The 11940-nt window shown below is 45.8% G+C and overlaps 1 protein-coding gene and 1 pseudogene across 1 annotated transcript; one reads left to right on the plus strand and one right to left on the minus strand.

The window, feature by feature from the left end:
• The first annotated feature begins 556 nt into the window (after positions 1-556).
• Positions 557-1445, plus strand: LOC130537722 (odorant receptor 131-2-like; annotated as a pseudogene).
• A 2473-nt stretch (positions 1446-3918) lies between these two features.
• On the minus strand, positions 3919-5423 carry LOC130537647 (uncharacterized). The gene has a single exon (XM_057054588.1). The coding sequence runs from the start codon at positions 4983-4985 to the stop codon at positions 4350-4352; it is 636 nt and encodes a 211-aa protein (XP_056910568.1). The 5' UTR covers positions 4986-5423; the 3' UTR covers positions 3919-4349.
• Positions 5424-11940: the final 6517 nt, after the last annotated feature.

Here is an 11940-nt window from a genome sequence, read left to right on the forward strand (position 1 = left end):
CAATTCACACTTCAAAGAACCAAGTTCCCCATGTAAAAAGACCTTATCTCAGATAGAGAATGAGGATATCAAACATCCATCTGTAAATTGGTTTTATTGCATCATTCTATTTACCTTAATATTAATAAATAAAAATGAGTAATGTTCTATATGGAAAGTAGCAGATGACCAGAACACAGCAACAGCAAAAGAAATGTAGCCTATTCCCAAATGGATGTTAAACTCATCATGCAGTCATGCAATTGTGTCACATGGTGATGTGGGTGTTATTACAGAACTCACTTATGGTGTTGAGGGTTACAGAAGGGACCAGAGAATTTCATACAGGTAGAAACGACAAAGTTGGCACCTTCACCAGAAGAAATGGGTTTTTGAATGCTTTCAGGTGTTTCATCCTATTCATAGGTTAGTTTTATTTACATTGTGTAAGAGAAATCACTTTTAATGAGTTTTCCAATTTTATAGTTTTAATTGATGTATTTTCTCTGAAATGGATGAAATTCAGTCTTTATTTAATGTCACTGTTGATCAGCAGTATCAGGGATTACTAGAGAGAATGATGTTTTCCAGTCTGACTACAGTAACCTGCTGTGTTTTCCTCTACATCAATGGAATCATGTTGTTCAGCCTGAGGAGTAAAGCAGTGTTCTGTGAGACCTCCCGTTACATTCTGCTGTTTAACCTCCTTTTTGCAGACAGTATACAGATGGTTCTGAGTCAGGTTCTCTACATTTTGGCTGCTTGTTTGATAAAAATGTCTTATCCTTTGTGTGGTATTCTCAGTGTGGTTGGTGTTCTCACAAGTGACATTTCTCCTCTCACACTGGTGGTGATGTCTTTGGAGCGGTATGTAGCTGTGTGCTACCCCCTGAGGCACGCTGCTGTCATCACCATCGGAAACACAGGGCTGATGATATTTGTTATTTGGGCGTTTAGTTTGCTAAGTGGTCTCATTCGAGTTAGTTTGGTAGATTATCCAGAAATGGAGAGCCTGCAGATGGAAGTATTTTGCTCAAGTATAACTCTGTTTGTTGGTCCCCTGTCTGATACCTATGACAGAGCGTACACCTGCCTTCTGTTTGTGTCAGCTGGGGTTGCCATTGCTTTCTCCTACATTGGTGTGACTGTAGCAGCCAGGTTAGCTTCCACAGACAAGACTTCATCTCAGAAAGCTCGCAACACACTGTTGCTGCATCTGGTACAACTGGGCCTCAGTTTGTCCTCCACTGTGTACAAACCGATACTTGCAGCGTTATCAAGAATTGTAACAAGGATAGTGCTCATTCGTGTACAAAATGTTTTTATATGTGTGTTTTTTTATCCTTCCCAGATGTCTCAGTGCCCTTATTTATGGCATAAGAGATCAACTAATCAGACCTGTCCTCTTTTACTATCTCTGCTGCCGACTTACACTCTCAGTCTTTCCAGCTAAAGGTTACAAATAGACCTTTTTTTCAAGCTGTAATAATGTATATGTGTTGATGTATATAATATGTATATTATATTGAATTAAGTCCTTCTGTGAGGTTATTTAGCCACTAATAGAGTGATTAGAGCACCCTAGAACCTATAAACAGACCTACTGAATATAAGGTATTACAGAAAAAAATAAAAATTATATATACATGAACAGCTAAGATCCTGCGCAGAACCCTCAGACTCCCCGGCCTCTGGTAGAGGACCCGAGTCTGAAGGAAGGAGGCACCGCCCAGGAGGGCGAGGAAGAGATTTTATATAAGGTTTTATATATATATATGTGTGTGTGTGTGTGTGTGTATGTATGTATATATATCTGTGTATGTGTATATATATATATCTGTGTATGTATATATATATCTGTCTTTGAATGAATAATGTGTAGTTGAGGAGTTGAAGTTGCTGTGTCCTTTAAATAGCCCCAATATTTGTGTCATGCCAGCCTCTTTACTTATCACAGAATAAGAATTTGAATAATGTTTTTACGTGTAGCTGGGGTGTTGCTGTTTAGGTGTTCAGACATTCATGCATTTATGCTGTATATTAGAAGTGAAATACTATCAAAATAACCGTGTTTTGTATCAGAAGACAACATCACTATCCTACACCTTTCTTTGTGATGGACATGCTAAAACCTTCAGACTGTTTGGCTGTGCATTTTGGGCCCAAGCATAGTCTTCTTGCTAGAATTGCATACTCTGAAAAACATTCTACCAGAAGAATGAGTCAGGTGGCCATCTCCTTCTCCTTTATTAATGTGACTGTTGCAGAAAAGTTGGCATCAAGTCAGATAAAGCTTCGCCTCAAAAACTTCACAAAATGCTGCTGCTGCATCTGGTGCCACTGGGCCTCAGTTCATCCTCTACTGTGTACAAATTGATACTTGCGAAAGAGTTTTTACAACATTGGTCGTCTGCATTAAAAGTTCTGTATACGTATATTTTTATCCTTGCCAGTGCCCTCATTTAATGTATAAGATTCAGAAAAGCAGGCTTGTCGTCTTTTACCATATCTGCTGTCTGTGAGCTTGTTCTTTCTTTTTTTTTAGCTCTTTAGCTATTTTTAGCTTGGAAAATTGAGCTTTTCCCAGTTTTCATTTTTCTGCCACTGTCATTTTTAAAAATATTCCATTACAACAAATATACCACTGGCTGATATATACAATGAGGGTGTTTTTACCAAACATCCTGTCACACCACAGTGTGGTTTTGCCTTGTGTCCTGTAATTCCTGTTTCATTTTCTTTTCTTTTCTCCATTCTTGTATCCTCCCCTCCACCCTCCTCCCTTCCAGTGAAGTGAAGGTAACAGAGCAGGGGGAGATGGAGGCTGCAGCATGGCTGTTCTGAGGGACAGGTTAGGGTTTTAACTGGTTTTATGTGAGCAGAGCACTGTAAATAAAGTACACTTTAAAAGTCAAAAGTCCTCCCTTCCATGCCTACAGGTAATGCTGATTATAATGGACGCTATATAAATAAGGATGATTTGATTTGACATTATTTCAAGGAACTCATAGATTCTGTTCAATAACAGTGGTTTGTCCTGATAAACTTTCTCTGCATCTGAGTCCACTTCTTATTCCCATCCTGACACATAGTGGTGATGGCATTGTGCTTATATTAGTGTGACAATATTTGAAGAAATTGTAACACTTTTGCAAGACACTGTAGGGTTAGGGTTACAGTTTCTGTATGGAAATCTTCCAAAGTCTAGTCTTTTAGAACTAAGTGTCATATATCAAAGTCAGATTACATAACTGCGCATGAGTAGTTGCTAAAGTCACTGTTGCCCACATTTTAAGGTATTTACATTGTAAGTGTCCCTGATCTGTTTTGGGATACATTTTCCAAGAGATGAGAAACACCAATAAATGTATTTGTCATAATCCTGCTCTCAGCTGCTGGCATTGTGGGTCACATTTACACCCATTAAAAATTCAAAGTTCTGGTTAATTAAAGACCCCAACATTTATTAATACCCATAGGCACTTACAAATGATCTTCATGGAGATGAGGCTGCAGTATGCAAATGAATGTAAGACGAGACATTTACCCATGTGACATTTTTTTGATCCAATCTAGCGCTGCCACCTGTATCTGGGTACAAAACAGTGTGATAGTAAATATTAAGCAAACAGCACATGCTGTGTTGTAATACTTTTGAAATGCAAAAAAAGGCAAGCTATTGCCACAATTCTGGTTTGTGTGTTCTTGTACATGGTGCGGGATACTATGAATAAAAAACAAAGAAGAATCCTCTTTAACAGCCACCTCCTGAAAAGGTCTCTCTGTAGCCCAAGGTCATACAGACTTTAATTTTGTGTTAGTCCAGTCAAAGAAATGTCAGGTTTCTTTGGGCAAACTATGTACAAAATTAGGAATTGGGTTGAACATTGTTATGGACAGTCAAGGAGGCCAGGACCCAGATGCAGAGTAAAAGTAAAAAGGTTCTTTATTGATAACAAAATGCAGGGCCAAGCACGAAGGAATCAATCAAAGTAGCAACATAAACTCTTAGCAAAGTAACAACAAAAACTTCGAACTAATAATCACCACAAAGGGGACAAAAACCGTTGAGAAAAGTTCAAAAGTAAAGCAGTGACGAGGCATTGGTACAACTCACGGCACAAGAAACAGGCACGGGAAAACTCGAGGCGAAAACTGGAGGTATCACAGGGTTAGAGCTAGACGCTGCAGCGAAGACAACAATCCGGCACCGGAGGCAAAGAGAGAGAGCTTAAGTAGCCGCCGAGTTAAGGTTATGAGCTGCAGGTGCGCCAGAGACTCATCGCTCATCAGAGTCCAGCCCGCCCCTGCCTGCTGATCCTGCAGGTGGGGGAGGAGGCGAGAAACCCAACCACAACAGTACCCCCCCCTCAATGGACGCCTCCTGGCGTCCTACCTGGCTTGTCTGGGAACCTGAGATAAAAGTCCCGCAGCAGTTGCGGGTCTAGAATGAGAGAGCACCCAATCCAGGAGCGCTCCTCCGGGCCGTACCCCTCCCAGTCGACCAGGTACTGGAATCCCCTTCCCCACCTGCGTACGTCCAGGACACTGTTGACCGTGTAGGCCGGATGGCCTTCGATGAGGCGTGGGGGGGGCGGTGGTGGCGCAGGAGGTTGGTGGGGGCTTTCAATAACTGGCTTGAGGCGGGAGACATGAAACACTGGATGGATGATTAGGGAGGCTGGGAGACGGAGACGAACTGTGCTGGAATTTATGATTTTGTCTACTGGATAGGGGCCAATGTACCTGGGAGCGAGTTTTCTGGAGTCTGTCTGGAGTGGAAGGTCGCGAGAGGAGAGCCACACCTGCTGCCCCACCTGGTATTTGGGGGCCGGAGCTCGGCGGCGGTCCGCCAGACGCCGGTTGAGCTCCGCCGTCCTTCCCAGTGCAGCCCAGGTCTCCCGCCACACTCGTCGGATATGGCAGAACTGGGCGCGGACAGAGGGTACTGCCGCGTCGGATTCCTGGCTCGGAAACAACGGGGGTTGGTAACCATGGTTGACCATGAAGGGTGACAGACCAGTAGCCGAGCTGATGAGGGAGTTGTAGGTGTATTTTACCCAGGGCAGGTGTGAGGCCCAGGAGGATGGGAGGCGGGAGGCCACACAGCGCAGAGAGGACTCTAGGCTCTGGTTCGCCCGCTCAGTCTGCCCGTTGGACTGGGGATGGTACCCTGAAGTGAGGCTGGAGGTGGTTCCCAGCGCCCGGCAGAACGCCTTCCACACCTGCGAGGTGAACTGAGGTCTGACACAATGTCCTGCGGAATTCCATGGAGTCTAAAAACATGTTGTGTCAGGAGGTTTGCCGTCTCCAAGGCGGTGGGAAGTTTAGGGAGGGGAACAAAATGTACCGCCTTGGAGAAACGATCGACCACTGTTAATATAGTATTGTTACCTTCCGAGGGGGGCAGACCAGTAACAAAGTCCACAGCGATGTGGGACCAGGGATGAGGGGGAGTGGGTAGCGCTGCAGGAGTCCTGCAGGGGGCCTGTGTGAAGATTTGCTGCGCATACACACGGTGCACACAGCAACAAAGGTCCAGACGTCCGCCGCCATGGACAGCCACCAGAAGCGCTGTGGGATGAGGGCTAGTGTGTGGTGGACTCCTGGATGGCAGGCTATTCGAGAGGTGTGTCCCCATGAGAGCACTGATGACCGGGTGGACTGCGGGACGAACAGCCGGCCCGGCGGGCATCTGTCTGGGACCAACTGTCCCGGGAGCGCTTCGGGAACCTCCACCTCGACTGGCCAGTGGACCTCGCCCAGCACACACTCCGGATCCAGGACGGTCTCCCTGGAGGGCTCCCTCTCCTCCAAGGAAAACTGGCAGGAGAGTGCATCTGGCTTTGTGTTCCGCGAGCCGGGGCGGTACGTGATAGTGAAACGGAACCTGCCGAGGAACAAGGCTCAGCAGGGCTGCCGCGAGTTCAGGCGGCGAGCGGTGCACAGGTAGGCGAGATTTTTGTGGTCCGTCCACACGATGAAAGGCTGTGTCCCTCCCTCCAGCCAGTGCCTGCACTCCTGCAGGAGTTCCCGGTTACCTGCATCATAGTTGGTTTCTGCTGGGGAGAGACGGCGTGAGAAAAGGGCGCAGGGGTCAAGCTTGTTATCGGTGGCATGGCGCTGAGAGAGGACGGCCCCTACCCCGGAGTCCGAGGCATCAACTTCAACCACGAACTGTCGCTCCGGATCTGGGTGCGTAAGGACAGGGGCATTAATAAACATGTTTTTTAGTTTTTTGAAGGCCTGCTGTTCATCTGGAGACCAGACGAAAGTGAGTGGCGCTGCCAGGCGGCTGTAGTTTCGTATGAAACGTCGATAGAAATTGCTTGTGACGCTGAAGCTGCTTGTGAGTAGTGGGCATGGGCCAGTCCTTGACTGCTGCCACCTTGGAAGGATCTGCGCGAAGCTGTCCCTTCTCAATCACAAAGCCTAGGAAACTTACAGAGGATACATGGAATTCAGACTTTCCCGCTTTGGCGTACAGCTAATTTTCCAATAGTCTTTTCAACACTTCCCGCACGTGCCCGACATGCTCCTCCAACGACCTGGAAAAGATCAGTATGTCATCCAGGTAAACGAATACCGATTTATTCAGCAGGTCCCGCAGCACGTCGTTGACTAGACATTGAAATACGGCAGGAGCATTAGTTAGTCCAAAGGGCATCACCAAGTATTCGAAGTGGCCTAGCGGGGTGTTGAAAGCCGTTTTCCCCTGTGAGAAGAATTATTGTTGTTATCGTTTAAATGCTATAGTGAGTAGATTTAGAGTGTTTAAGGAATGTTTAAGAAAAGGAATGTATGAGTGTTTGAATCAAGTATTGAAGCTGTTGTGTACCCAGCACCTGGAGGTACCATGTTCAAGGACACGAGGAAGTCGTAAAGATAGGAAGAGAAGGAATCGTGAGGTCAGGTTGACACGATCTTGTGTGCGCCAAATAAAAGAGGTGAGCGAGCAGCAGACAAACGGAGTTTAGAGAGGAAGCTTGAACTGCTGCTCAGCTCTCCCTTGCAAGGAACTCCTGTTGTTTGCGTGGTTGATCTGAGTCTGGTGAACGAACAGCGCGGGTGACCAAAACATCACCCTCACACCCCTCATCCCCCTCCCTGATTCTGATGAGGTGATAAGCGTTTCTCAAATCTAATTTAGTAAACACCGTAGCTGTGTGTAGGGGGCTGAAAGCTGAGTCAATCAGAGGGAGGGGGTACTTGTTCTTCACAGTGATGTCATTTAGTCCGGTGTAGTCAATACAGGGGCGTAAGGATTTATCTTCCTTTCTACGAAAAAGAACCCCGCCCCCACGGGAGACGAGGAGGGATGAATGAGACCGGCTGCCACTGACTCTGTAATGTACTTCTCCATCGACTCCCGCTCTGGCTTGGCCAGGTGAAAAAGTCTCTTGGTGGGAAGAGTGGCACCGGGGAGCAAGTCTATGGCGCAGTCATAAGGTCTATAGAGGGGTAACGAGGAGGCAGATGCTTTGCTGAAAACCTGCTGCAGGTTGTAGTAGTCAGAAGGAACATTGGTTAAATTGATCTCCTCGGGTGCTGGAGATGGGTTCGTGGGCCTGGGTGGCAGAGCGGATTTAAGGCAGTGGGCGTGGCAATGGTTACTCCAGTTGCGGATGGTGGCAGTAGACCAATCGATGTGGATGGTTAAATCAATAAGGGAGTTGAGGGAGTGGCACTCATCACGAACAGCTAATTCGTCCTTCAGCTCTCCTCTGCAAAAGTTTACAGCGTAGTCAGAAGCGGAGGAGTTACCCTGTCGGAGGTCTAGCAGTTGGTTCACCGCCTGTCTTCCTTTTACTGGGTCATCAAAAACCCGCTTCATCTCCTCCACGAACCTGGAGTAATCACTCATCAGCTCCTGGTGTTGTGTGGCGATAGCTACGGACCAGGTGGCGGCCTGTCCGGTGAGCAAACTCATGACCAAGGCGGTTTTGGCTTGCGGGGTGGAATAAGTGAGGGGTTGCTTGGCAAAAACCAACTGACACTGGTGCAAAAACTGGGAGCATGTCCCTAAATCTCCTGCATACCTGCCTGGAATGGGGATATAGGGCTCTCGTGGCTGTGGAGCAGGGTTGGTCGGCAGGCTGTCGGCTGGAGCCGACGTGGCGGTGTCCGGTGTGCGAGGAAGCCGTTCGTCCAGGGCGACCAGCTGACCGCTGAGTTGTGAGACGCCGGCCGTGATGCGCTGCATGTGCTCCGACATTTGACGCAGAGCCGACTCCACCTGGTGAACCCGCGCCGCTTGCATGGAGAGCGTCTGCTTCAGCAGGTCCGACTCTGCTGGGTCCATAGTGGCCGGATTGTATCTGGGTACAAAACAGTGTGATAGTAAATATTAAGCAAACAGCACATGCTGTTTTGAAATGCAAAAAAAGGCAAGCTATTGCCACAATTCTGGTTTGTGTGTTCTTGTACATGGTGTGGGATACTATGAATAAAAAGCAAAGAAGAATCCTCTTTAACAGCCACCTCCTGAAAAGGTCTCTCTGTAGCCCAAGGTCATACAGACTTGTAATTTGATTGAAAGTAATTTTGTGTTAGTCCAGTCAAAGAAATGTCAGGTTTCTTTGGGCAAACTATGTACAAAATTAGGAATTGGGTTGAACATTGTTATGGACAGTCAAGGAGGCCAGGACCCAGATGCAGAGTAAAAGTAAAAAGGTTCTTTATTGATAACAAAATGCAGGGCCAAGCACGAAGGAATCAATCAAAGTAGCAACATAAACTCTTAGCAAAGTAACAACAAAAACTTCGAACTAATAATCACCACAAAGGGGACAAAAACCGTTGAGAAAAGTTCAAAAGTAAAGCAGTGACGAGGCACTGGTACAACTCACGGCACAAGAAACAGGCACGGGAAAACTCGAGGCGAAAACTGGAGGTATCACAGGGTTAGAGCTAGACGCTGCAGTGAAGACAACAATCCAGCACCGGAGGCAAAGAGAGGAGAGCTTAAGTAGCCGCCGAGTTAAGCTGATGAGGTGCAGGTGTGCCAGAGGCTCAACGCTCATCAGAGTCCGGCCCGCCCCTGCCTGCCGATCCTGCAGGTGGGGGAGGAGGCGAGAAACCCGAGCCACAACAGAACATTATTATTATGGTGTTAATCATGGTAGTCGGAAAAGATCTAGGAATGAGAGGACTTGATGAGAGCCCTCCTGGCCCGGACCCACACTCCTCCAGATTTCCAGACCATGGACCCTTCATTCTCAAGACCCTGGAAGAGAGGAGGCTGACGATCAAAAACTACTTGAAAGAGGTTAGACTTGTGGATGCTGCTGAAGAGAGGGAATTTTGGGCATATTCGATGCACAGGGATTTTGTGAAGTTAAGCATTTGAGTCAAGTTTCAAGATAATGTTTCAACCTCTTGGTTGGTCTTACTCTTAGAAGGATAACCAGATGTTTGATTGGGTTGGCAGCAAGCTCGCCAGAACTGGGGCCACAAATTGTGGTTCCCAGTCAGACAAAATCTTTTTGGGAGCACAATTTGAACACATCAAATCAAATCAATCTTTATTTATATAGCGTCTTTTTCAATCAAAATTGTTACGAAATATAAAAATACACTATTTATGCAAGCCGCCGGCCGAGGGGGTCAGCGGAGCCAGAAATCATCATGCGGCGATACCTGTAAACGAAAACAGAAGGGGGGGTGGGGTGGGGAAAGCAGAAAAACTACACAAGAATCAGGGGCATAACTAGCATAACTAGTCTACTTGATGAGGGGGAGGAAAGGAGAGGAAAGGAGAGGAGAGGAAACCATGACTGTTGGATTGCAATACCTCTCGTGTGTCACTGCCAATCCGCGTGTTCTTTAAATGAAGACTTCAAGTAAACAAATGCCAATTTCAAAATGTATTTACAATAAAATTATTTCAAGATACAAATATTACAGAGCTCTGGGCCAGTTCATAACCCTACAAACAACAGAGTCAATTGTCAGGGCATGAAGTCTGACCGCCTAATTATCCCTTGGCCCAGTCTTTTATAGAACAATATATGTAAATTATTTATGCTAATTCAGTCCAATCCAGTCCTTCTTCTTGGATGACCTCATCTTCTTCTTCCCGCCTCATTTGGTGTTGGTGCAGTCCTTCTTCTCCATTATCTTCCCAGATAGCCAGGTCAGAGGTCATTCCTGCCGAGGAACTTATCAACACCAGTAAACTATTCTGTCACGTTTTACGATGGGGGTCTACCACTTTCCTTCTGACTGTCTCCTCCTGGCTCCAACTGTCTAAACAACATTCATGTCAAGGAAGGGTCAACTGACTGCTTATCTTTATTCCACTGATTAAACATTCTACTATTCCTAACTTCTAAAGTGCTTATAACAGAAAACAGAAACATATGGTACAACACATGCTAATAAAATAAAGACAATTCTCTTCATGGCCCAGTGGGGTAACAGAGGCCTGTCAGGTGATCATGTTTCTTAGCCCCGGCAGCCTTGGCCTATAACAGCATAGCTAAGATGTTAACCTAATGATTAGATGAACCCCTAAGTATGATAATTTGTCTGTTTATGATAGTAACTAGAACTACAGAATTAGTAACAATAAGCTTTTTCGAAGAGGTAGGTTTTAAGTCTAATCTTAAAAGTAGAGATGTAGTCAGCCTCCCGTACCTGGACAGGGAGCTGGTTCCATAGCAGGGGGGCCTGGTAGCTAAATACTTGGCCCCCCATTCTACTCCTAGAGACTCTGGGAACCACAAGTAGACCAGCATTCTGAGAGCGGAGCGGTCTATTGGGCTGGTAAGGTGTCACTAGCACCTCCAGGTAGCATGGAGCTAGGCCTCTGAGGACCTTGTAGGTCAGAAGAAGAGTTTTAAAAATGATTCTAAATTTAACGGGCAGCCAATGAAGAGACGCCAGTACAGGAGTAATGTGATCTCTTTTGTCAATACCTGTCAGAACTCTGGCTGCAGCATTTTGGATCAGCTGGAGGCTTCTTAAAGAGGTATTTGGACACCCTGATAATTAAGAATTACAATAGTCCAGCCTGAACTATAACAAATGCATGGACTAACTTTTCAGCATCATGCCGCATCAGTAGTTTCCTGATCTTTGTGATGTTTCTCAAGTGAAGAAAGGCACTTCTAGAGACTAATTTAATGTGTGAGTTGAAGGAGAGATTTTGGTCAAAAGTTACTCTTAGATTCCTCACAGAGAGACTAGATGTTAATGAGATAAGATCAAGAGTGATCATGTGATCTAATCTATCCCTGAGAGGTTCAGGACCAAACACCATGACCTCAGTTTTTCCTGAGTTAAGGAGGAGGAAATTTAAAGACATCCAGGACTCAAGACAGGTCTGAAGCTTCACTAACTTCTTTTGGTTTCATGGATAAATAAAGCTGAGTGTCATCAGCATAACAATGAAAATGTATCCCCTGCCGCCCAAATAATGTTTCCTAAGGGAAGCATGTACAAGGTGAAAAGGATTGGTCCAAGTACAGAACCTTGTGGAACTCCATGGTTAACCCTACTGCATGAAGAGGGAACACCATGGACATGAGCAAACTGGTATCTATCAGATAAATATGATCTAAAGCACTCTAGTGCTGTCCCTTTAATCCCAATCACATGTTCCAGTTTCTGTAACAGGATGCTGTGATCAACTGTATCAAAAGAAGCACTGAGGTCCAGCAGAACCAGCATAGAGACCAATCCATGATCTGAAGCTATAAGAAGATCATTAGTAACTTTAAGAAGTGCCGTTTCTGTGCTGTGATGAGCTCTAAAGCCTGACTAAAACATCTCAAACAGGCTGTTTCTCTGCAGGTGCTCCAGTAACTGAGTCACCACCACCTTCTCAAGAATTTTAGAGATAAAAGGAAAGTTGGATATCGGCCTATAATTTGCGAAGACATCAGGATCTAGTGATGTTTTTCTAAGCAACGGCTTAATCACTGCCACCTTGTAGGAGTACATAACTTGTCACTAAAG

This window comes from Takifugu flavidus, chromosome 14 (genome assembly GCF_003711565.1).
Source record: "Takifugu flavidus isolate HTHZ2018 chromosome 14, ASM371156v2, whole genome shotgun sequence".
In the NCBI taxonomy this organism is placed as follows: Eukaryota; Metazoa; Chordata; class Actinopteri; order Tetraodontiformes; family Tetraodontidae; genus Takifugu; species Takifugu flavidus.

Bases quoted from the DNA above. Each gene is read 5' to 3' on its own strand.
- LOC130537647 (XM_057054588.1), bottom strand. From the start codon at position 4,985: ATGGTCAACCATGGTTACCAACCCCCGTTGTTTCCGAGCCAGGAATCC.